The sequence below is a fragment of the Tauraco erythrolophus genome, chromosome 4 (assembly GCF_009769465.1).
Source record: "Tauraco erythrolophus isolate bTauEry1 chromosome 4, bTauEry1.pri, whole genome shotgun sequence".
NCBI classification, from domain to species: domain Eukaryota; kingdom Metazoa; phylum Chordata; class Aves; order Musophagiformes; family Musophagidae; genus Tauraco; species Tauraco erythrolophus.
Genome location: NC_141468.1, coordinates 29,614,108 through 29,640,909, shown reverse-complemented (window position 1 = coordinate 29,640,909; position 26,802 = coordinate 29,614,108). Strand labels below are relative to the sequence as shown.

At 43.0% G+C, this 26,802-nt stretch overlaps 1 protein-coding gene across 1 annotated transcript; it reads left to right on the top strand.

Annotated features, from left to right (window-relative positions):
- Positions 1–5,818: 5,818 nt before the first annotated feature.
- Positions 5,819–23,299, top strand: CAV1 (caveolin 1). The gene is made up of 3 exons (XM_086610457.1): positions 5,819–5,848; positions 6,818–6,982; positions 22,958–23,299. The coding sequence occupies exons 1-3, from the start codon at positions 5,819–5,821 to the stop codon at positions 23,297–23,299; spliced, it is 537 nt and encodes a 178-aa protein (XP_086466583.1).
- The last annotated feature ends 3,503 nt before the right edge of the window (positions 23,300–26,802 follow it).

The window sequence follows — 26,802 nt, the reverse complement described above, 5'->3', positions numbered from 1 at the left end:
ACTAGGTGATCTTTAAGGTCCCTTCAAGCCCAAACCATTCCATGATTTTATGATTCAGGTCATCTACTTGGATGCATCTTCTTTCCCTCTATGGAATGGAGAAAATGCTACTGCTCTTAACAAGAGCAGATTTTCCATCATCACGGTAGAGTTGTGAGGATAAATAAATAAAAAGTGTGAGATGTTATGATTCCAGCCTGCCTCTTGTTACTGCAGGCTTTAGATTTATAATCATGAGCTAGAGATTCAGTTCTGTCATGCAAAATATTTCAGCATCTTGTTTTTCATGAAGAACACAACTAACATACAGAACTAACTCCAAATTTGTGTTTATGGACTTTTTTCTTTTAATTCACAAAGAAATTTAACCTTCTTCCTTATGAGAGCTATTTAATAAAATCCTTCTAATCTGGCTCTAGAACTTTTATATTTGTATCTTATCTTTCCCCACCCTACTTGTTCATCATATAAATTGGAATAAATTCTTAACAGAAACTGTGACATAGTGGTAAATGAGGAGCCTTTTCCCACCTATCCAAAAAGCTCACTTAAGCACACACTGACTGAACAGTTAGAACATCCCTGCAGCTCTGGGACCTCAGCCCACACACTCATACTTAGTGGCAGCCAAAGAATGGTAAGTCCATTATTTTTACAGGGTGTGATCGTCCCCCCCACCTGCAGAGATAAAACTATTGCTGTTAAGCTGTATTAACTTTCTTTTAAAAAATACATGGGAAAATACATGTATTTTGTTGGTTTTTTTAAAATAAAAATGCAAATGGAACAAGGTCAAATACCAGACATTTTACCAGTGTTGTCTGTTACTACCCTGTGCTCATGAAAATTAGAGCGAAAGACCTCCAGTGAGTATAATGAACCAGCAGTTATGCATTAAAAACTGGGCTGCTTTCTTCATGCAGGGATTTACAACTGAGGGGAGAATTAATAAAGGCTAATTTTAGCCTGGTGACACTAATCTTCCTAAGCTTATTGCAACAAAAAGTCTTCTGCAGAGGCAATTCTGAGGAGCTGAGATAGGTTCCTTCTCTGAATCATCCTCCAGAGAAGACACTCTGCACTGATTAATGCCAAATGTTTGGCTTGGCTTGGCTCCTTACCCCTGCTACATAAAAAGTTGTATTTGCCACAGAAATTGGGCAGGCCTATGGAAGCAGCTAGACCTTCATGTAAGTAGTGGGACAGGTTCTTCTCTACACACATCTCCCACAACTGTGGCCAGGGGTGCGTGTCACCTGTGTTAGGTGTTCGATTTTGTCTGTTATCTGGCTTCCCTCTCCAATTGCAAATGAGAGAAAGAAAGACCCTTTCACAAAGCACTGAATCAGATCCTACTTTAGACACTGAAATGAAATAAAATGTAGGGAGTCACACTTTTATTTCAAACTTTGAGGAAAGCTTGCCTATTTTTCCAACTGCTTCTATTTAATAAGAGCTGTTCTTTTACCCCATGTACCTACCTCACCTTGCTTTTTACCTTACACTACCAGAGCTATCATAATGGTACAACTATAAGCTAGGGTTGGCCATGAAACACTTAGACAGTGAAGCTAGTGACAAAAAGTCCTATCCTGCATAAGCCTCAAGGAGTCAGTATTTAAGTCCCATTAATGAGACTAGTTCTCACAGCCTGGTATTTCTTTAAGATACCTGAACAGTTAATAATATGCTAGAACTGACAGAATGGTAGAGAACAGTATTCATGGTCCAGCTGGATACTTGTTGAGAAATTTGATATTTAAAAAGTTTTAGAAAAGAGTGACTTTATTTGCACAAGGTCTGGCAGAATTAAAGCTTTCAATCTGTTTACTTCTCCAGCCAAGGCAATTACAAGCTATCTTGATCGAGACCTACAGGGACTAGCTCTAATAAAAACGTACACACCTACCGCAGGATTGAGATGAGAGTCAGGCATTTAAATCCAAAACTGTAATCCCTGCCCAGCTGCCACCCAACCAGGAACATGTCTAAACTCAGAAGGCACCTCCCTTTCACGTAACCTCCCCTCAGCACCTACAGTTTTACTTTGGTCGTGCTCAGAACTGCCCTTGTTTGAGCAACTTGGCATCTTAGTCGCATCTAAGCCCAGTCAGAATCTCAAAAGAAGGGAAGAGAATGCCTTAGACCTCTTAAAATACACTTACTGTACTTCAGCAGAATAGAGCACTTCCCAAAATACGCTTTCCCAGGAGCGAGTCCAAATGCATTAGCACACCTCAGACAGGCAAAAATTGATTTTGAGTCTCTCAAGTGTTGGATTAATTCTTCTAGCCCTCGGGCTATTGTGAAATGTTTTATGGCAGCAGCACTTCCGTGTAAAAGGAAATCACTCCTAGCTAGAGTTTGTGGGAAGGAAGGAACGTGAGGCGATCTCACCATCTCTCCTGCTGCAACTACTCCTTTGACAGAAGGAACAAACACGCCAAATAACAAATGCCTACATGAAAGCATGGTCCCTACATACTGGTGGCAAGGGGCACTCATCTCAGTGGAAATGTTCTGATCCAGTGACTTGTAATTTAAAATACAGAAATCCTCCAGAGAGTGGGGACAGGGGGACCACCGGGAATCCTCCAGGACTACAAGCATGTAAATCATGGAATGAGCAAAACATTGGCCTGCACGTTAAACCCATCCCAATGTTTGTTATCAGGCAGCAGGGTGAGGACAGTAGCATGGCTGATAAAAGCTCACTATCAACAGTTCTGGCAGCTCAGGCTTTCATCCAGCAAAACATCCGAAAATGCACATACAGGATGCGGTTAAGAAGACATTAAAACAAGCAATGATCTTCCTCTCCTAAGCCTCAGGTTTTTAAGTGCTCTGCATAAGGCAAGCTCCTTGCTGACAGCCTGTTATCTGACAGTCTCACTGCTGTTGAACCTATACATAAAGCATACAGTTTCCCAGGGCTGATTCTGATCTTGCTGACATTGGAATATATCAGGAGTATTGCTAATACCACAACTGGAATAATTACACAAGCTTACAAAAAAAAAAAAGGGTGCGATGGTGAGGAGTGGAGGGAGAGGGAGTGTTTGATACCAGGCAAAGCTATTCGATGAGCAGTCATGCACATTCAGTTCAGTTTCATGACTCATTTTCTGACATTTTTTAAAGAATTTTATCCAATCCTTTTTTTTTTTTTTTTTTTTGCACTGAGTTCTGGGAAGAAATGTTTACTACCTGCGCCAAAACCTTTCCTCTTTTCAAAACCGAATGAACAGCTCATAACTTGCACACATTTTGCTCCATATTTAGAGCATGTTGTCAATTAAGACAATCCTGAGGTTTGAAAGTTCAGTTAGAGAAAGACTTTGGAGCAACAAAAACTTTTTTAAAATCCGGCATGAAATGCCTAAGGTTGGTGTGATGGAGAAAGAAGAAAAGCAGTGAGGTAGCCAGCCAAGATAGCACATAGTCCTGTTCAACAACTGACCTGGGCTACAAAAGACATCGCAAAGCTCAATGAAAAGACAGTGGGTGGCCTTTCCAAGGCCAGCTTGGGTGTCTACAACCCCTGGCAATTTCAGGCCACCCCTGGATAATCCATTCATAGTAACCGAGAAGGAGACCAGAGTTGTCGCACTTTCAGAAGATTCCTGCAAGCCTTTACCAGGCCCTTTCCAGCTGAGCTATACTCTTCCTCTGTATGTAAAGGGAGCTCCTTGAGGAACTCCTGCACGCAGCCATGCCAGGTCGGGCTGTTAAGTTTGTGTGTGTTTCTCATGCAACAGTGCTAGAGGCAGTGGGCCATGGCTCTGACCCTGTCCAGCTCTGCAGGTGAAACTTCCTCTCACTCTTACAACTCGGTAGCACTCACGCCATTTTGTCTGTAGGCTGTCTTCTTGGTATTCAAGCTCAAGTGACCACTTCTAAGGTTCCTCAGATGTGATGCTTCACTTCAGCCATATAAGCAGCCTATTATGGAATTCATCTCATAAAGTGCATAACTTCCGCCAGCTTCCAACATTCTTGTAGCTGCAGTAGTGTTGCATGATTCAGAAATTTCTTTTAAAGGAGTCCGTGGTTCTGCAGAAACCACTCCAGGACCAATTCAGCATTTTGAATTAACAAACAATATCTCTTTTTTTTTTTTGTTATCCTTGAGATATTCAGTAATACTGAATGATGGGTCAAAATCTTCTGATTTATACGCAGGATACTGACTAATTGAAAAACTTTCGTAAGTATGAGAACAAAGAACTGTCTTGTGGGTTTTTTTTCAGATGGGTTGAAAAACTGCAGAGACTATGTCCTTCAATCCACCCATCTGACCCTATGCACACATTGAAATGCTTGGACAGCCGAAGATATTTTAATGATGGCTTAAGTGAATTATTGCATCAGTAAAAAAAGTTACTTTTAAAAATTACAACTAACTCGGAAAGTTGGAAAACCTCCATCCAAAGCATTTGTTCTGAAGTTTATGAGCAATATAAACTCTTAAAGTTCACTGCTAACTGATGACCATATCAGTAATACATGTCCATGTGAATCACATTTTCAACAGGTGCAGTTATTTACATCTGTGGAGCCTACATCCATCTCAGCCAGTGGCCTTTTCGAGGTCATTTCTCTGTCGAGTTGTCAAAGCCAAATACACTGCAGTGAAGAATTTTCTACTTCTGTTGCTGCAATTCTGTGATAAATGGCGTAACACTAGGGTCACTATTTTTCTGTTAATGTTATAACTCTTTCACCATGGTTTGACTTCCTAACAGAAAACTAATGACTGCAAACACCATTAAAAAAAAAAAAAAAAAAAGAAAAAAAGAAAGAAAACTAGGGCAAAATACAGTTTATAGATGTGTAATGCCATTGCAACCCTAACCTGAAACATCTTGAATACAGGGATGAATTCTTACAGTTTTTACACCAACATACGACCCTGACCTTACAAAGGACCTCGAGAACAGAACACGGCAAAATGTCAGTGTCCCACCATCCCTCTTTAAAAGCAAATCCCAGTGGTTAATATACATGGCAGACATGCATGGGTCAGTCTCCTCTCAGGAAAAATATAGCACAGTTAAAGTGCAGGACTGTTAAATATTTGCATAGTTTTGAAATGAACCAGTTGAGAAAAATCTCTTTTTCTTCATCCCGAGGATGTCCAAGTTTCCACGATTGTTCCTGGGGCAGCGATTACCATGTGTAAACTATTGTCAGTGCCCGGGCGGGCGGGAGGAGGCGGGGGGAGCCCCACAAACGCCTCGCTCCCTCCGGTCGTGAAACACCACTGAAGTTTTCCATCTCCTCATTGCTTCCTTGCCCCCCCCCTTGCCCCCTCGCCTCCCTCCTTCCCCCCGCCCGGGCGGCTCTGCCGCCCGCAGGCACCGCCGCGCCCCGCACCCCGGCGGCGGGGTCCTGCTGCCGGTGGTCGCGGGCGGCCGGGACAGGGAGGGCGGCGCGGAGGGGACCCTGTCCCTGTCTTGTCCCTGTCTTGTCCCTGTCCCTATCGTGTCCCTGTCCCTGTCGCGTCCCTGTCCCCGCCCGGCATGGCCCAAGCATCCGGGACCGAGCCCGCCCGCTTCCAGGTTGCCGGGGCAGGGCTGCTTTCCCCTCCCACCCCCGGCGGCTCCCCGCCGCGTTGCGATGTGCCGGGCCCTACCGCGGCTTGTCATCCACCCCAGGCAGAGGCAGGGAGCAGCCCGTGGCCGGAGGCCAGCCGTCTCCCTCCCCGCTACCTCCCCCCCGGCCGGCAGCTCCGCAGAGCGGGATCCTCCTGCCTCCGCTCCTACAAGTTATAGCGCAGAGAGACCCGCGGCAGAGCCGCCAGCCAGCCCCGGGCAGCATGTCCGGTACCAAATACATAGACTCGGAGGTAGGACCACCGCGGGGACGGAGCCGGGACGCCGCGAGCTGCCCCGCCGCCCTCCCGCCCGGCGCCGAGTACCTGCAGCGGCGCGGCCGCCCCGAGCTCCCCGCCCGCTGCAGCGACCCGGCCCAGCAGAGGAGTGGGACGGCGGAGCAGCTCAGCGGGGTCTCTGAGGCCGGCGACCGGCGGGGAGGGCGGACGACCAGGCACCTGCGGGCTGGGACCGCGGGGCAGGGGGACCCGAGGTGCTCGTCCGCTACGGCCGGCCTGGGGCCGCGGTGAGGGCGCTGTGGTGGCGGCCGTACGGTGAGGGCGGTATATGCAGGGCGCTATGTGCGGGGCGGTATATGCAGGGCGCTACAGCGAGGGCGCCGGGGTGAAGGGGGCACGGTGATGGCCGTGCGGGGAGGGCGGTACGGTGAGGGCGTTATAGTGAGGACAGTACGGTGAGGACGCCGGGGTGGCGGGGGAACGGTGAGGGTGCCGTGCTCCGGTCCGCACGGCGAGGGCGGTACGGCAAGGGCAGCGTGCGGAGGGCCGTACGGGGAGGACTCTGAGCGCAGAGCCCCGGCCGCTCCCCGCGCTGCCCGTGAGGGCTGCGGCTGCGCCCTCCCCGCTTAGGGGCGGCTGCGCTCCGCCCTGGGGCAACGCGGCGGGGAGCGGGGCCGGGCGCGGGCGGTGCGGGGCGTGTGGGGCGCGGCGGGGCGCGGGGCCGGGGCCGCCTGGCGGCGGGATCGGGATCGGGAGCCGGAGCCAGTGCCGCGCCTGGTACCGAGGGGTGTGGTGTGCGCCCCGCGGCCGCGGTTAAATAGCCGGGGCGAGAGCCGCCCCGCAGCGAGGCTCCCGCCGCTCGGCGCTCCCCGCGGGACCCGGGGCCGCCTCCCCCAGCCCGCCCTCCTGCGCGGCGCGGCGCTGCCCTGCCCTGCCCTGCCCTCGGCTCGGCAATCCCCTCCCGCCCGCTCTCCCTATCCGCAGGGCTTTCTGTACACGGCGCCCATCAGGGAGCAGGGCAACATCTACAAGCCCAACAACAAGATGATGGCAGACGAGCTGAGCGAAAAGGCGGTGCACGACGTGCACACCAAAGAGATCGACCTGGTCAACCGAGACCCCAAGCACCTCAACGACGACGTGGTCAAGGTGAGGGGGCCGAGGCGGGACGGGGCGAGGGGCGATGCCAGTTGCGGGCAGCTGCCCTGCCCTACCGAGGCACGGTACGCGGGCACTGCCAGGGCGACAGCAGCCCGCGAACCGCTTCCCTCCACCTGCTGCAAGAGGGAGAGGGCGGGGACGGGGGTGGCGGTCGTAATTTGTTTTATCTTGTTTCTTTAAAGAAAAGGGAGAGGGTGCAGGAGAGAGGCGGGCAGCGGGCCGGGGCAGCCCGCGGGAGCTCCTTGCGGACGCGGGTCCGCGGTTGCAGCGCGGCGGGGCGGCATCTTCCCGCTGGCTGCCCGGGCTCTCCCCGCCGGGGACGCCCCGGGCCGGGGCACTGCGGGGCTGCGTCCCGCCGGGCCGGGGGCTGGCGGCAGCCCCTCTGGGGCAGGGACCGCGGGGCTGCTGCAGCTGTGTGCCGGCGGGTCAGCCCTGCAGCCGGGACGTCCCGGCCGGGGCCGGGGGAGCGGGGGAGAATGTTGCGTGACCTCATGTAACACCGGCAAAGGGATTTTCCTTCTCCCCGGCGCGTATAGAGGCAGGGCGGGGAGGTGGCACCAAACCAGCGCGGTCAGAGCTAGCTGCGCTGCTGGGGCACGGCCTGCGGGACACATCACCCTCCCGCAGCCAAGTGGGTGCAAAACCAGAGGTCCTGGGAGTCGTTTGGGTTTGTTTCCTTGTTTCGTTTTGTTTTCCTTGGTGTTTTCCCTCCCCTCAGGAAACGATAAATGCAAACAAGCTAAGCAAAATCTAACTGTGCCCTTGTCTAGAGTCTTTTTGTTCGGGTTTTTAATTCAGAGTTTGACTTTTGACAAATCAGTGTCGCTGGAGGTTTTTGCTTGAAGTCACTTTGGTCAGAAAAATCATAAAGCTGGTTTCTCTCTTAGCAGACGAATTTTATACTATGCATGCAAAAACTGAGGATGCTGTCATCTGGGCTTGTGAGAACCTAGGAAAAACGGGAGTTGCCCAGCCGTAGTGGGTGACTAAGCCACTAACTGGCTTATTTAGTGTCCAGCAGAGTCTGAGTGTGTGCAGTTCACCATGTTTGTTGGTCAGGAAGACCTGTTACTGAAAAAGAGAAATATTGCATTGTTTCCAGAGAATCAAAAGGTTGGACTCTGGTTCCTGAATGTATGTCAGTAAAATGATTCATGCTATGTGCAGACAATATAGCAAGGTCCCGAGTAGCCTCAGATTCCACTGACTTCAACATAATTTGAAGGTGATGAATGCGACCAGCCTTCGTGCCGGAACAACACTAAGAATTATCCCTCAGAGCAGGCTATATCTTTAAGGAGCCGTTGCAGCTTTGCAATCTAGAAAGAAAAAGCATAAAGTTTTTATTTGTATAGAAAAAATCATCTATGTACCTAATGGTACAAAACTTCAATTAAAATGGTAGATTTTACATAGGGGAGAGCAATTCTTTTCTACCCATGGAGGAGCAGCTGAGTAGACAGGGAATGCAAGGGCTGAAGAATGAAACTGCATCATGGCTTATTGCGTACATCAACAGAAGAAGTCCCCAAAGCAACCAAACCTTCTGAGGATGAGTCATAGCCCCCAAGCAAGTTGGAATCCGGGTGTCCACAAACTTAACTAGGGAAAGAAAGATCCTGCTGGGAAAAGAGGGAGACCACTGACGGAAAAAACTCCTAACAGACTTGAAAGAAACTGAAGCGTACAAAGCCTCTCCTGCCCTCTGCCTCCCACAGGGGCAATGATTAAGAAAGTTTGTTACGTCCAATCATCCAAAAGAAAGCTGAAAAGTAAGAATTACAGAAATGGAAAAAACGAAGCTTTTCTGTTTGTCCTTTTGAAATAATTGTGGACCAACACATTCATTGAAAACCAGCAAACAGCCAGAATACTGGTACTGCCTCTGTGTCAGCAAGCGAGCTCCTGGTAGTGCACATAGTCACATCAAGACACAGGAATGTATCAAAATGAATTTGATGTTAACCAGACAGGATCCATTTTGCATCATAAAACCAGCAGCATTTGTAAAAAACGTGGGCATTGTAAAGCAACCTTTTTCTGTCTTGTTAGAAAGATAAATAAGAATTGCTTTGATTTTTGTAAGTATTTAATGGGTAAGTCCAACCTGAAAAGTAGAGAGAGGCATTTTGCCACAATTTGAGTTTATTTGGACAATGCTTTCAGATTCAGCTTGTCAGAAGTAGCCATAAAGTTCAGAACCAGTACCTAAGAGACAGACTCAGGTTGGGGTGAAGATATACAAACTCAGTTACTGCCTTAGTTACCAGTCTGTGGTCCCCTTCTAATGTGTCTGTCTGTACTTCAGTTTTAAGTCATCCAGGCAGAGTGTGAAAAACATGCCTGTTTAACAGGAGAGGTCCCCAGTCTCAGTCGGGTACTGAAAGATAGAGAAAAAAAATGTTCAGTGGTATTGCAAGCCAGAAGTATGGTTCAGGCTTAGCTCAATTTTGTTTAGAGCCATTGCATTTTTCTAGATTCAGAACCTTCTGCTTTTTACCCAGCCTTTAACGCATTTCTTGCCTCTTGACTATGAGGCACAATAGCATGGAAACTGGGGACAAATCAGTCAGCCATGAAACAGAAATGATTAGACAGAGAACGAGGAATCTGCTCTGTAAGCAGCTCTCTAAAAGGCCTCAGTGTTGTCTGCATTCAAATACTTCCCATAGCACATTTTAAAAATAACCCTTGCTTGTGAGAAGCAGGAGACGTGTTCCCTTGATGTGCATCTGCTCAGCTTCCTCTGCAGCAGATGCACTGTGCAGGCAGCCATGCGGTAGGGATCCAGGCAAGAGGGAGAGACCCGGTCGAGATCCTTGTGTAAAAACTAGACACATGGAGCAGCTTTATACCCAAGTTACTGATGACTTTGAATTTGCTTATGGTTTATTTTCAAATTAGCTACCGAGTGGAAGCTAAGTGCTAGGAGGTTTCCAGAAAAGTGGGGCAAATGATTTGATTTCTGTTCAGCCATGGACGGAAATGAGGCCTTACCAAACCTGAGGTCTGCCGACAACAGAGTTGGCAACTCTGTGCTGGAGGAAGCACGCTCTAGTAAAATCACCAGAATTTCCTTCCGGTTCTAATTCCTTCAGCAGGGAGCGGAAAGGAAGGAGTTTATTTCTGATACAACTGCCCTCATGTGTCACCTTGGCAGAGGGAGAATGTGCAACAGTGGTCCCATGCCTTGAGGCATTGGCTTGTGAAGTTGGGTAGTCATGCAGGAGGCAAGGAGGGAATCTAGCAAGGGAGAAACAGCCTCTGAGCACCTGAGATCTCCCCGGGAGTCATGCCAGTGATTATACAGCTATTGTGCCTCACAGTTGCATCTATTTCATATGTCCTTCACTGGACCATTCTACTCTGGGACTTGTGTCCCTCAGTTTTTATTTATGCGTGATGAGATGCAACAAACAGTATAGAAAACTGATCGTTTTTTTTTTCTCTCATTCATTCCCCGATGACCCAGGACTCGCATGAAGGTGCCTGAAGTTCAGCCTTTGCTCTTCCTGTTTACCAACACAGTATTTGTGTTTTCCAGAGTATGGCTAAATTACAGCCTTCCAACTCTTCCAAGCTCAAAGTTTCTCAAAGTATCAGTGGTCACAGCTGCACAAAGTTTACTGAATTTGGAAGAAGTAGAGGAAGGAGCCAGTTCTCCTGCAGCTTGAGCTTCTCAGTACTTCTTTGCTCCTCACTCAGGATGATGGACCTTGCAGCCAACCCTGCAAAGTGTACTCCTTTGGGACGAGTAAGGACCAAACGTGCACTCACATCTGCAGCCAGAGTGTAGTTTTTTCCTGCAGTGGTGTGCCAGCGAGGAAGGCCTGGTCTACCATCCAGAACATCATTATTATTTTGTTTTAAACAAGTGGTGTCTATCTGCCGTTTGTTGCATGAGAGTCCTTTTCTTTCCGGAAAAAATATCCAGTGCTTGGCTACAGATGTAAGGATGCAGAGCTTTTGTAAGAAGTTTTAAACAGTTACATATTCGGGCCTCCACTTAAAGCTAATGCAGTTAAGGGCAATTCAGCTCTCTGCAAGGAAAAGTTTGGAATTTTTAGTCAGATGTTGACAAATGCCGTAACACGCTTAGGCAGGCATTGCGGAGGAAAGTACTACTCAGTCATTTTAAAGCCATTTACAATTTCTGCCACTTTCTAATAGAGAGGTTTTTTAAAAAGCAGTTTGCCATTTTATTTAACCCTTCACAATTATGGTCCTTCCCAGTTGCACTGAGCAAGGTATAAGATGCACCATGACAGAGATGACTAGGCAGAGCACCTCTCATCTCTACACCAGGCATCATCCCTTGCTCTTTTTGGATGGGAGGACTAAGGCACTGAGGGCTGTCACTCTGACGGCAGGCATCAACCTGGGAGGAGCAGAGTTCTGCTCTTCGACACAGTAAATGAGAGAAAAGCAGAGCTTAACCAGGTGCTTGTTCTCAAACAAGGAATTAAGTAAAATGTAATGCAGACCCCTTTTCTTTGTTTTCAGATATTGTTAAAAGTCACATGAAAATAGATAAATATAAGTCTTTAAATACATCAATATAAATATATAAAAATAAATGTGTGTGTATATTCTAATCCAAGCTTGTCAGCTGGGTTCTTGCTGTTGGCAGTGATGTTGATGTTGGATGCCTCTGGAAGCAGATTCAGATTCCAGAGCTTAGGCCCAACTGTAAGACAGAGCTAGCAGTCCTCTCAAAGCCCATATTTTTCTCCACTGACGATACACACAGCTTAGGCATGGCACCTTACTTTTACTCTTCTGCACTTAAACGAAATGATTCTGAAACTTTGTGTCATATTAATGTCCAGCTGTGGGGTTAAGATTTAAAATGCAAGATTATTGAAATGTTTGATTTTGGCTATCCATGTGATACAATTCTGTTTCAAGTATTTCTTCCAAGGCTAGTCTAGGAGTGAGAGATTAAAAACTTGAGTCATTAGGAGTGCTAGTTTATATGAGGACTGAGCAAGATCTTAAGAGTTCTGAAAAACAGTTTTCTTGCACATTAATTAGGAGTTCCCAGTCATGGAATTTCTGAATATCCGTAAGATTACAGATAATAATGGCATTTGTTCTAATGAAAGCGTCTTTCTCAAAAAAATGTGTTTGCGTTTAAGCTCATAGTATTATTAAAGCCTTATGCGCTGCCTACTTGCTTAGCATGATGAACATGACTCATAACTCCATAGGAAAATGTTCATTTGATGGCCATGGGGACAGAGCCAACGATTCAGCATGGTTCTTTCTTTTGTTAGAATTTATTGGACACTATCTCAGATTCAGAGGAGACAAATAGTTTTCCTTTCTGATAAATTCAACAGAATCAGATTATATGTTAGAAAATTTTAAGAATAATTTTAATTAATTTTAGAATTTTTAGCCCACTATATGGATAGAAATACCACCTTGTGTTGCAGAGTATGGATGTCTAAAAGAAAAAAAAAAAAAAAGAAATCCAAAACTCTCCAGAGGAAAGAGGGAAAATGTGTCTAATAGAGTGGTCTGTCCATGAGATCCCCAGTGAGAATTCGATCTTTGTTGTATTTTAGGTAACAGAGAGAAGAAAATACAAATGAACTTGGATGATTCCATAAAACTTGTGATCTCTGGAAAATGAAGAGAGATATAGTTCTAAATTAAGTTTGTGTTTCAAACAGCTCTCAAATACCTTTATAATGAACAGACGGTGGGAAGAAATCTACATCAACAATTGATTTTTTGAGCTTTTTGATTCAGAACTACCCTCTCTCTTTTCTTTTCCAGAGAAACAACAGTAATAAAAACCATCTTGGACTAAAAAGGATTTGTTATTTTGAAGATGAAAGAGAAGTTATGCCATTTAATTTCATTTGATTTATTGAGGAGGCAGGTTTAAGTCAGTTAGTCCCTTTATATTTTTCTGGCAGATTTCTTATGAAAATGTCTTTTGATAGTTTCAAAACAAACTTTGAATTTAATGCAGTATTATTCTTGTCAGAAATTATGTCATCAGATAGGCGTTCAAGAGGACAAATAGTTTCAGTACCACTATCCCCACTCTGATGAGCCCATTAATTGACAAAACCTGCACCCGATTTTGTTCAAGATAGACAAGGAGCTGTGCTATAGGTGTTAGAGGGGCTGTACAAGGATGGGATTTGTCTATAGTCTCTCCTATTTGTCTGGCCCATGTAGTTTATTTTCAAATAAACGAGAACTGATAAATTCAGCTTCATAGATAAGAAGTGAGAAGATACTCTCACAGCTGAAGGTGAAAGCATCACATTCCCTGTCCAGACTCCCGCTGTGCTGAATTTAAACTCAGAGTTTTAAAAAAGCCTAAGGGAGTCTCATAGACAGCTTGCAACACTTCCTCTGTCAACTTTGAAATCCATTCTCAGAATCCAAACAAATACTATAAAAACACATTCAGTTCTCCTTCAAGATCAGGTTAATATCCCCTGTAGACCTCAACCGTAAATTCTCCTGTCGTTTTATGAAGTCCAAGTTCATATATCTCTGTTCTAGGGGAGTTTATTACAAGACCAGAATGTTAGACTAATGATATCTTAATTTTTGTGAAATACTAAAGAAATAGTTGCCTCATAATGTTAGACTAATGATATATTAATTTTTATGAAATACTAAAGAAATAGTTGCCTCATATTTAAGGATCAAGAACTTAAGATCTCCCATAAGTGAGACAAACCTTCCAACAGAAGAAATGGAGAGGCAATTTTTTTTTAAAGGAACAGAGAGGCAGCTGGGCATCTCTGCACATTCACTGTCAGCAATAAGCAGATTCAGGTAGAAATGAGGGAAGAGATGAGAACAAGTTATATAGATTTGCTAAAAAGTATTGCAGCAGTTAACGGGAATGTGTTTGTGGGTAATATACCTAGTTAAGAGTCTCCTCTCCTTAGACTCCCTTTACAAATGGTAGAAAAAACCCAGAATTTCAGATCTAAAGAACCCTCCAAAGGTGCCTGTCTCTCTCCACGTACTACTGAACAGGAGTCCAAGGTCACTATATTTCCATTTCCCATTGGTCACTAAATTTAGGAGCGACGAAGCTAGACCAAGTTCTGAAAAGTTATACTTAATAGCAGTTTATTACCTTAATGTTAGATCTTTAAACCTGCATTGAAGGCAATATAAATAAAATATATAATAAATATATAATATTTATATAATATGCATAATATAAAAATCTTTTTACAGAATATATTTACTTTTATTAATGTTTCTGTATTCTGCTTAATTCCAGACCCCACTGGAATCAATAAAGAATTCCCATTATCTTTAGTGTAGTCAAAACTTCACCTGATGTTCATGCTGATGAATCTGCCTCTTTAAACAGACAGACAGACATGGATGCATATATAAACACACGTATCAGAGCTCTTTGCTAAAGTAGCTGTACCAAACGAGGAACTGTGGAGCATGAAACAAATAATAAAATGAAGAAAGCTTAAGAGTTTCTTTTTGGGAAAACTGCAATAGTCTCCCAGCAGCCCAGCTTCCAGGGAGGAAACCAGCCACTTTATTTTCTGCCTGCTTACTCTGACAACATCAATCTGTTTTCCAAGGAACTGGCTGACATGGTATCCCCACCTGCACAGGAAGTTCCGCTGTGTTTCAGAGGAGCGCAGATGTCTCCTTGAGACAGCTAGCCTTCCCTTCGGTTGGACTATATAGAGACAGGACAGGCAAGTGCTTCAGGAAGGGATCTCTGGAGAAAGGCTGGTTGCAGCAGTGCTGACCCATTGGCATTGGTCGCATTTTTCTCACGAGTGCTTCGGCAGATGTCGATGAGCCTGCCCATCTGATATAACAAAGCTCACCACCAGAGCTTTTCTGGTACGTAATCAGTAATTCAGCATGGGCAGGGAGCAGGAGGTTCTTCTCTCAGTAATTAGCAGCAAATTATTTTTTAGCTGTTTTCATTGATTTTCACTTTGTGAAATGGTGACCTGCAGTCACAACCTTTTTCTAAGTCACGGCATTATTTAAAATTGTTCACAATCCATCAGAGTGTTTGCTATGTGTGCAGTGGGGATCACTCCTGACCAGACTGGTTTTCTTCTCTGGCTAGAAGAGTCTCGTCCTTCAAATCTACTTTCCAACATGAAAAACCTTGTTTGTTAAAGCATTGTTTGCTTTTCTGGCATACTCTATAGTACTCAGGAAAGATTCACTATTTCCATTAAGAGATCTGCCAGCAGAATGCTCTGTTCATGCCATATTACAGAAAGCAGGCACAGGGAGACAGGGAACACAAGGCAAATTCATGGGTCAGTTTGAACAAGTAACTGGGGTGGAACATTTCTGCGTGCTTGCTTAGGGTTTCATTTGCCTAGGAATTACTTGTTTGTCATTTTTCTGTGTTTAACCAGCTTTACACAAAAACCGTGGTCCTAGCCATCTGCGCTCATGGCATCTGTGGTTTTGTGCAATGAATGAGGAATGAGGGTTGTGCCCACTGACCTGGCCAATCCCCACAACAGCAGTGTGCTCTAAGACATAATTCAAGGTTGACAGGCAGAGCCTAATCTTGCTGCAGCCCAGCCTGGACAGGCTCTTGGGGTTCCCTTGTTAGATGCTTGCCACCACACCAAGAGTCAAGGTGATTTCTTGTCTGTGATGAAACTTCTCCTGTCTCTGAACACTGCTGGATGTTCGTGTTTTGTAGTCACCCATGCTATAGGCTGAGACTCATATAAATACTCCGGAGTATAATGAGTTTTACCTTTATAACACACCTGACAGCGCCTGGTGTTTGTTGTTGAAAACAATGATTAGCAAGGAAGTAGAACATCTAGGTATCATGAAGCTGTATGTTTTCAGGAACAAACTACCAGCTTCTCTACATAACTGCAGGTAAATATTTGCCAGGTGGCGAATACTTAATGCTCTTAAAAGGGTGAATGATTTTTTCAGAGTGGAAACAAGTGAAGACACTGTTCAAGTTCCTATAATGCCATGCAACCAAGACATGGATGTGCATCCTCAAGGAGAGCATGGGACCCCTTTGCTGTCCAATACTGACAGCTGAGCATCCTCCTGTTCCTCTTTCATGTAACCTTGCAGTCATGAAGTTCTACCATGTGCTGCACCCTACACCTTCAAAAGAGTGGAGTCTCCTGGTGCCTGGGAGGTGAGGGAAGGGAGAAGAGCAGCTTTACCCCTATGAGTCGCAACACCTCCCATGCTCTTTTCCTTGGATTCAGTAGAAACAACCTAATATGCTTTTTAATCTTTTTCTGATAAACTGTGGTAGTGGTCAGGAAGATAAGCATGAGCAGATGTAGAAACATGATATTTCAAAGGGCCAAGGAAACATTTAGATGTTTAGCTGATATCACTGATTTAATGGATGGTTGTGAGCATGTTGCTTAGGGCTCTTTTGCTTCTGCTGTGATGCCTTTGTTTTCCAAGCACCGTAACTGTCAATTTTTAAGTTTCAAATAGTATGTGGAAGTATAGAAAATGATAGTGATCTCATATGCTCATGCATTTTCTAATTTTTAATAACATACACCACAGCCTTCTCCAAAGTTAGTAGTGCTGCACTTGTCCTGAACATCGCCTCCCAAATGTGACTCAGGATCTTTTATACATTCTCTTCTGGTGAATGTTTCTTTAAAGGACATTGAATGCATTGGGAAATTTTCCAAATTGCATTTATCACAACAGAAAAAAATATCATAGCTGGCTTTTTCTACACGTCTGTTCCAAGGGAACAATATAATCTGGTGAAATGATGTTCTACTTGCAGTCTTGGTGTCAGGGAAAAACCCTGTTTAAAAACAGCACAGGATAAGCCGTAAAGACAGTTCCCATAGTCTGTGCTAAAAATGTTAAGAAAGCTAGCTTGTAACTCCTTCTTGTGTAAATATATATTCAGTCTCAACTATAGCCCAGGTCTGGCAGAGCATGTACGCATATTGACATCAGTAGGACAGTCTACGTTTTTCAGGTTGTGTGCATATTTAAGTGGTTTGCTTGATTGGAGATACCAAGTGATCAATCAAGAGACATCCAGTAGGAATCTAAGCATCTTTTCACCAACTCCGAAAGGTATTGATGGCACTCAAAAATGTAGGCATCCTCAGCGCTTGTTTGGGTTCCTCCTCAGTGGAGCAGGGGTGGTGTGACTGTGGTGTGTGCTGTGAGCACAGTAGCAGCATGTGGCTACCACACACATAGATTTGCATAATTATAGTTAACAATCACAGAAATGTAAATGAGGTCAAAACTCCCATAAAATACTGATAGCCTTAATACTTTTTCCCGATAGACCCGGCACAGTAAATTTCTATGTAATAGATAATACATACCTCAAAGAACAAACTTTTGAGGAGAAGCACAACTGGTCAGTAGGTTATTTGAGGTTGGTGTTTAACACGCTTTTCCAGGCTGCTACATTTTAATACATAGGGACTAAAGCGGCAAGGTCAACAGGTAGACTACTTTCATATATAAACTCAAGTCAGCTGTATTTTTTTATAAAAAAATAGTAACTTCACACTGCTAAGCTTTTTAATTAATATTTTTTTGCTTTAAACAGACTTTGAAAAAAGAAGACGAATTCCCCATACCATTTCCCTTTCTTGTGAATATATCTCTTAGAATCAAAGCAGGTTCCTTAATTTCCTGATAAAAGTTTAATAAACACATGCAGAGCAAAAGAAGCTGCGGTAATTCTCGTGGCAGAATCAGACAAAAGCTTCAAGCAATGTAAAAAGTGGCTTTACCAAACTGAATAGTAGGAAACAAAGAATAGCTGAAGTCAGGAAGTGTATTGTAGGCATGTTACAGGAGTTGATAGTGTTTAATAGCTTTGGCTGAAACAGAAGGCTGTAGTGAGTTATTAGCATCCTTTTGAGGGTCAAAACAAATTTCCTTTACTTCTCTCCTGTCACAAGTGAACGTGCCTGTATTTTTATGAACTTGGCAAATAACCCGCCGTGACTTCACAGCACACCCTAACAGCTCTAGAGGAACAAACTGCAGACTGAACATGCAAGTCACTAAACCAGACCTGAGCCTAACCTAAGCATGCCTTTATGTAGATAAATGAGAGTTCTTCACAGGTTTACGTGCACGTGCTGCTTTGTCAAAAGCGGCCTCAAGAACAATACCCTAAAAAAGATATCTTATCCTTGCAAACCAGTTAGGTTCGTTTCCAGAAATTAGAGCATCTTTATTCCCTAGGATCATATTTCTGGCCCCTTCTCTTTCTTCTGTCAGTCCTATTTTTACTTTACTTAGTTCAGTTGGGTTCCTGTTATCAGGCTGATGACACTCGCCATCACCGAGTGCTACTAAACTAAAAACCAGAGGACAGTAGGAGACGAGATTGAGGAGTGCGTAATGTAACCCATAGCAAGGCAAAATGCGTCCAGTCACCTCTTCCTCCTGCTGCCTGTGGAGGACTGATCCCCAAGAGTTAAAAACAGGATCTTTCATGGGAGTGGTTCAGCGCAGGAAGAATCTGGGTGATATCTCAGTTCCTGCAGTGTAAAAACTTGTCTGTACTGCCTGAACAGTGAAACAAGTATAGCGTTTCCCAGCCAGTGGATCTCTATGTGGTCTGTTGAGAAGCCCAGATTACCTCAACTCTTTGCTTATTTTTATTTAGACCGATCACTGCCGCCGCTAGGTCTGGACAGCACCGCAGAGGTTTGTGTTCCAGTCATTGCTGGGCTCTCTTGACGTGTGCATAATTTCATAACGTCTTACAGCTTTCAGGGAGATAACAGCTTCATTTTAACACTGTATTCAGTTGAGGGTTTTTAGAGTTCTGTCTTTTCACTCTCAAGTTCAGTTTGGTATCTCCTTTATTCAAAGAGGAACACGAGTCTCAAGGAATAATGAAGTGGGAAGGATACGATAGTGAGAGAGCAGTTAGGGTTCCTACAGAACTATCAATTCTGGTTGTGTGTGTTGGTAGAAACATTCCTACAGCTGTTGAAATTACTCCAAGAAAGTAACATCTTGACAATTTTGAGTGGTGCAAATACACCACTATTATCTTCTTGCAGCCAGATTGATTCCTGAGTACTTTTAGCATAACTGTGTATGAGTTGAGCTGGGAAATCCTGGCCAAAGATATATCATAAATGTTCTAATATTAGCATCATCTCCTGGAATGAGGACAGGGCTGTCTATCTGGAAATGTTATATAGTGTGATTCTTCTGTCAGCTCCCCAGGATTAACTCCATGGACATCTTGGAGCACATAACAGTCTGAAAATGTTAGTTACTGAGAATCACTATTAGAGAAAGTTTACTATTTGATTTGAAAACCAATGAGTTTATTGACTTCCTTTTTTTCAGTAAAGCATTCATTACAACGAATTATTTTGAAAGGAATCAAATTACAGGCAAGTCTTACTATTTATTTTAAAAGTTCTAGGAACTTCACATTAACCTATGGTTTCTTTTTTCATGCCAAAAACATGCTTTGCTGATAAAATAGGTCCCACTTAGCTAAATTAAAGATGTAACCATGAAAAGGCTGATGGAGCTCAATGGAAACTTGCTTTCCTGCAGAGGTTTAATATTTTCCTTATGGTCCAATTGAAAAAATACAGGATAGACTCTGCCACAACTGAAATGAATAAAAAGACTTTAGGTGTGACCCTGAATAGTCCTCAATGCACTGAACTGCAGTGTGATGGCTGTGTGCATAAACTGGCTCTGCCAATGATCACGTCAACTGGTGGGAAACATGCAATAAATTGCCAGAACTTTTGGAATAAGAGGGCTGTGAGAAAAAAAAAAAAAAAGTAGTCTTCGTGTAGTAGCATTTTTCGAAAAGCAACTTTTTTTTTTTCAGTAATCACCTTGGGGTTTGCCATCATATGCATATTTTTATTATCTGATTTCAAGGCAAATGGTGATGGTAAGCCAAGAACACCCATTTGCTGTGAAAATGAGCTAACATGGCATATGGCTAAACGAAAAGTTTGCTTTTGAATAGCTGCAGAAACAGATACTATAAGTATGCTTGCTTGTGTATTCCAAAAAGAAAATATACTTGCTCAACTCAGGCATACATTTATACTTGGCTAAACTCAGCCGTACATTTTTTCAACATGTGTACTCAGTTGAATGAGATTGATTTCAGTGAACAATATACAGATCTTGAAATAATCTTTTTTTTTTTTTTTTTGGGGGGGTGGGGGGAGGGGCAGGAATAGAAATAAAACAAATGGATGGCATCATCAGTAGATACTATTGACTTATCCATATATACATCTACAACCTTTTCTTCTGTCTTTCATGATGCAGTCCTAAAATCCTGTGATTGATACAAGGACATCGATTGTTTCATTTGATAAAAAAATCACAATACATCCAGGAATGGTCCTTGCTCTGTCTTACTAGGCTGCAGCTAACTTTTAATGACTGATTCATGTAATTATTTTATGGCCAATGTACTTCATAAAGCTAGTTTTTTGTCAGTGGTTTAGTCCCTGAACATGAACTTTTCTATCTAATAATATAACAATGAAAATAGAGAGCATAGCATTGCCTATGATGCCTTCCCTAGAATTAGAGTATTTCCACTAGAGCTTCAGTCTTGCACCCACTGAAATTACAGAGCCCAAATAATTTACAATTTCCTGTCTTCACTCGGCAGTGAATGTAGTGTACTCTCTATGCTGTCTTTAGACGTAGATTCCAAGGAAACTGTTTTCTAAGGTTTGTACCAAAAATTCTTGCACATATCCTACAGAAGCGGAGGTTATTGCATACTTGTAGAACTATTGCAGAAGAGAACCATGATTCAAACTTGCTTTTCATTTTCTCTTTTTGTAGCTAGTATTTAAATTTATACTGTTCAGTTTCAGAAGGTCCAGACAGACTTTTGGCTCTCATACCTTTCCGGACAAGTGCACAGCGCTGAGGTGTGTTCCTTGGGTACTCTGCCAATGTGAAGTCTGCCGTTGGCTTCTGTGGAGACAGAATTTCAACCCAAATGCTACCTCTAGGTGTGATGGTGATGATGATGATTTCCCGCTCCAAACAATCATAGATTACCTTCAGATCACTAGAGCCTAGTTCAGAGTAGCAGATAAAGAGGAGTTTTATGGTTTGTGTTATATTATGTCTACAGAGAAGCACTGGCAGGGAGTCATGTTTGGGCCGAGCAATATGTTGAACTAAGCCAGCTTGATGTTAGATGTTCAGGATATTTGATATCACAGGTTGTTCAGAAATTTCCTCTCAAGGACTTTCAAGCCCTTCAAGTAAATTGCTCCTACACTGTGCAGTTTTGCTTTGGAACTATCTTTTTTGTTTAAGAAACTGGAAACTCCAGTGGTTTTATAGCATTTTTCCCTTTGTTGGTAACTTCTGTTTGGAGGTGATTGAAGATTCAACAGGAGAGAGGGAAGAGTTCTTTCCAATTATTATGTATATTTTAGATTAAAAGAAGTGATGGTGAGCCTTTTCCTATAGTATAAGCAATACTTATACTGAATATATGTATATTCACCTCCTTTCAGCATGCTAAGGTACTGTTGCCTGAGTTTCTGAGGCCACTGGCCTATATCATACTTACCCTGCTTCTGTAAATCTTCGCTTGCGGCAGCATTATCATCTCACTTTGGGATCCAGTCCGAGGAATGCAATTTCTTTTTTTCTTTCATCTGATTTAAACAGTCATTTAGTTTCTTACAGAGGAATACTGTTGTGATGTTCTCTTTCCTGTTGAATGCAGTACCTATACAATTGGTTGTGCTAACTAAATTAAATATCCTGTATTGTGGGTTATATCAAACACATCGTTTGTGTGACAGGGAGCTGAACCATCATCACAACTCTGTTAATTTTCTAATAGAAATGTTATGACAATTAAGCTTCCTGAATAGCTCAGTATTTCAACAGAGAGCAGTAAAATATGCCTGTTGGAATGCACTGCTTCCTTAGGTGAGTTTTTGAACAATTTCTGAATAGTCCAAACTATGAAATATGTGGAAGAGTGTGTTCCTTCTAAATATTAATATGTTAGCCTGGCCATGTCTTTCATGAACAGTGTTATCACATAAACAGGATAGGCTACAACAAATGGGGTGGTTGAGTCCCCATCCCTGGATGTGTTTAAGAAAAGGGTGGATGAACTGCTCAGGGACATGGTTTAATGGGGGATTAGGGACGGTTGGACTGGGTGATCTCTAAGGTCTTTTCCAACCTAGAAATTCTATGAAATTCTATGAAAACGGTTCTAATGTGAAGAGACTCCTTATGTTTAATAAGATGAAAAAGCTCCCTAACACTTTCAGACTAAGGAGGAGCTCCAACTGGTACAGATCTAAACCCAGCATTTTATTTTCAGTCTACTAAGAACTATCTATGTCTGTTTCAAAGTATGTATTTAAATAGCTAGCCTCACCGTTTATTCACTGTCAAAATTCAGCAATGCTATGCAAGGAAGGGTGGGAGAATTTGGATGAATAAAACACATTTTATTGATACATGTTTTATTTTATTGATACATGTTTAAGGTGTGTAAAAAGTCAAAGTAGTCACTGCGTTTGTTCCATTCATAAAGATGGGAAACAGTTAAGTTAGGCAGTGAAAGCATAATGATTTTTTTCATCTGGTTTGTCTCTTAAGTAGACTTTGAGGGCACTGCATATCCTTAGGGCTGTAGGAGATGAGGAAAACATACTCAGTTTTGTGGACATCTCCATTTGGAAGTTAGATGTCTAATTTTGAGCTGATCATTGAGGCTCATCATTGACTCACAGTTAGTCACTGGAAAATGATAGTTACTGAAGAATCATGGCTTAAATGATGTGTTAAAATGAGTTGAATCATGTTGGGATGTAGGAAGTACGTGCCTCGGTCTTTTGTTGCAGGGGATCATTGCTCTCCAGGAAAGGTGTTTCTGGAATCCACCCATGATGTGAACATCTGACTGACCGGACTTTGTGTTCTTTGCTGCAGATTGATTTTGAAGATGTGATTGCTGAGCCAGAGGGAACACACAGCTTTGATGGGATTTGGAAGGCCAGTTTTACCACCTTCACTGTAACGAAATACTGGTTTTATCGTTTACTGTCAGCAATCTTTGGCATTCCTATGGCTCTCATCTGGGGCATCTACTTTGCCATTTTGTCATTCCTGCACATCTGGGCAGTGGTGCCGTGCATAAGGAGCTACCTGATTGAAATCCAGTGCATAAGCCGCGTCTATTCGATCTGCATCCACACGTTCTGCGACCCGCTGTTTGAGGCCATAGGCAAAATGTTCAGCAGCATCCGAGCCACAGTACAGAAAGAGATTTGAGGGACATTTCAAGGAGAGCCATCAACCTAGAAAGGGGGTGAGGGTTTTGTGTTGTTTGGAGTGTTTTGGTGCCAGTTTCATGTTTCCCAAAGCAACATACAGCAACTGGTGGTGGATATACTGGCCCAAAACAAAGAATAGCTTGCTCAGTTTCTTTTCTACTGTTTATTCTTACTGGACTACTTGTTTCTTTTTTTTTTTTGGCTTTCTTTTTTTTTTTTTCACTTCAGTGTGCATTTCAAACTAACCTTAAATGGCTATTCTTCCATGCCAGCTGCATTATCATTTTGCTGGCTGTTCAATTCAGAGACTGAAGTGTCGTTGGATGCCTTTTTATCTCACCCTTCATTCCTTGTGAGATAAATCCACAGTGATACTGAAGAATGACAAAAATGCTTTCCAACACTAGAAAGCCATTCGTTTTATTGTGGCCAAAGAGCACAGAGCTACTGCAGCAGAATGAACGTGACCAGCTGGCAGGTTTTAGCAGAATGTTCTTTTTCAATTGGATTGTCAGTTGACTGCAGCTGTTTACAGTCATGGTCAGATATGGTGCACTATGAAAAAATTAGTTAAGTAAATGAATTATTGAACTAATATATATCCCAAAATCTAACACTTTATCAGGTTGGAGACATTGACACGTGAAAGCTTTTCACATGCACAAAAAGCTTCAGTCGGTGCCTTTCTGTCTCATTTTGCCTTGGAAGTTTGCATCCAGTCATTTCTCAACCTTTGCTAGGGTTGCAGAAGCAAACCACAGTTGAGAACTAAAACTGGTCATTATGGAAAGGTTTTCCTGACTGTGACTTATGACCCATCCCTTAGTGAGCATTTAGGTGCTTATCTCATAGGCTTTTTTCTTTTTTTTCCGAGTATTCATATAACTACATATCGCAGGTATGCCAGAGATAACCCTGAGTTACAAGAAAAGTGAAGGTGTGCCAAACACAAGCCACGTGAGGCCAAGGAGGAGCTGCCCCCGAGAGAAACTTTCCTGTGAGCTTTCAAACCTTCCCCCTGAGCAGAAGCCAGCCTGCCACGAGCACGTGGATTATTGTCAGGAGAATCGACGCTTTGCTGCGTCTAAACTAGTCCGTCAACAAGAGGTGGCTTTGACACTTCACATGGGTGGGTGGGTTGGTTCATTTTTAGCTGAGCTGCGACATCAGGAAGTCTGAAGCAGAGGGTGTTGCGTGAAACTGCCGTGCGGCGAAGCGCAAAGCCTCGGAAGCGGAGCCTTTGCGACATGTTCTGATGCTGTGACCTGCAGGAGCTTTTTGCCCTCGCGATAGAGTACTGTGTTCAGAGGTGCCTTCTGCATCCTCGTACGGTTTGCGTGAAGCTTTTGTAAAAACAGTTTGTGAGGTTAATCGGCTTTATTGTGAACCCCGCTGGGGCCTGAGCCCGCTCCAGTGCAAGATTTGGCCCTTGGGATGAGCACGGAGCTGTCTGGTACACCTACAGCTTTTTTTTATTTAGCGCTGATATTTCACGTATTGCTTTACCTAACATGGGAGTGCCTTCGGTTCAATTTCTGCCAAAGCGTTGAAAACTTTAGAAATGCTGCATTTTTTAAGGGGAAGGGGGGTGGGGAGAGGGGAGAGGGTGCACAAAAAAATTGCAAAGCTGTTAACTACTATTTGCATTTAAAACAGACACTGGTATGGATATAGTTTTACATTTTTCTGTGTACATAATGGAGAGTGTACTATTATAGATTTTTTCAGTAAAAACAAGCAAGATTGTAAACGAGAAATATTTTATCTTTTTATGAGGAAAATCACTCTGAAGAAAATCTTCTTGATTTACCATATAAACTGTGTATCCTGAAAGATGTCTGTTCACTTAGAGTTATTAGTCCCTAATCCAAATACATTGCTGATCCAAGACATTTACGTTGTTGTTATATGCTTACAGATATAACTGACACTTTTTTTTAATTTTGCATGTACATTAAAGACTACAATAAAAGATGTTTAATGGTAGCTCCTGTCTTACTTCTTTTTCCTTGAAAGTCATGTGAACAAAGCTCATGTTATTAGGAAGAAAAGCCCAATGTTTCTTGATAAAGAAATAGAAACTGATGTCATTTTTTTCTCAAGAAAGAAAACACAAAACAGTCTTAATTTGTGGTTCAGCATCTGACTCAGGAAGGTTCTCCCCAACAAAAAATGACATTTTTCTCCCAAGTAAGTATTTTCTGCTGCTAAGTAAGTCAGCAGTAGAACTAGTGAATACAGCATTAAATAGGGAGCCTAAGCTTGTTTAAATGCTTAATGATGACACATTCTGTTGCTTTCTTGTTCCTCAGACTCTCTACATTTCAAATTATGATAGTGATATTTACTTGTAGATTATTTTAATATCCAATAAGCAGAATGATATCATAACACAATGAGTTGCTTATAGTTCATTTTACATGAAAGACTTAGGGCATCCAAAATTCAAATCTGGTTTGTCCAGATAGCTCTTTAGTTAAAATTGTTTAAAGTTTTTGTTTTAAGTCCAGTGGAAACAGGATTGTTCCTAAGAAAAACTCATTAGTCTAAGCATTTAATGTATGGAAACAGGGAAATGACAGCTTTTATCCAGCTGTGTATAGAACTAACTTGTGACAGGACAGTTCTTTTCTGAGGGATTACTGCACAATACCTGTCACACCATTAACCTAGTACACAAAAGTCCAACAGAACAGACTATTACATTTTGGCCTACAAATCTGTTAGCCATATTTTAGTATTCAAATGGCAGATACCAGCTTAAAGTAGTCATATGTTTTCCAATAGCAGAATGGTGTATTTAATGGTAGTTAATAGTCCAATGGTAGAAAATATTACATTGAATTGGACTATGAATTACTAGAAAATTTAAAATATTTTAAAAGGTAAAAGGGAGGTTGTGATGTGAAAGTAAAGCAAACGAGCATTCCAGTATTCAAAAACATCTTGCTTTTGCAAAAAGCCTGATAGTTTCAAGACAGACATACCTATTAATCTTAGCTATTTATAGTGTCACATCTCCAAGACTCTTCATAGGAGAGATGTGCAGATTAACGCCACGATTCCACTGTTCCTGGCACTTCGCTGGACAGCAGTCTAGGGTTGTGCTGTGGGTGAATCTCATACGTGTGCTCCTGCCAGGGTCTCAGTGCAAGAACACTCATGATCAATACCACAGTCACGATACACCCCATAGCAAGAACGAGGCTTGTCTACTAGGGGACTAGACATTAGCTGTTAGACAGTGGCATCAAGCAATCTCCTATCATGGCAGTAAATGTGATGTAGACAGTCTTACACTACTAGATATGAAAGTCAGTGTCATAAGCTGCCTCAGGACCCGTGGGTTCAGGTGGGTTCAACACCACTTTTTACTCTTACTAAAAAACTTTCTTGGCTGTTGCTGGCCAATCTTCTCATCCTCTGGGTCACTAGTTCTTAAATTGTGCCATTTAGCTTGAACCATTTTCCTCTGAATACCCTGAGACAATGTATGGGGGA

What these genes read in the sequence shown, in the direction of transcription:
- CAV1 (XM_086610457.1), top strand. Translation starts at nt 5,819, where the DNA reads ATGTCCGGTACCAAATACATAGACTCGGAG. An exon ending in CCAAATACATAGACTCGGAG is followed by an intron (nt 5,849 to 6,817) that starts GTAGGACCACCG and finishes CCCTATCCGCAG; the next exon opens with GGCTTTCTGTACACGGCGCC. An exon ending in TCAACGACGACGTGGTCAAG is followed by an intron (nt 6,983 to 22,957) that starts GTGAGGGGGCCG and finishes TCTTTGCTGCAG; the next exon opens with ATTGATTTTGAAGATGTGAT.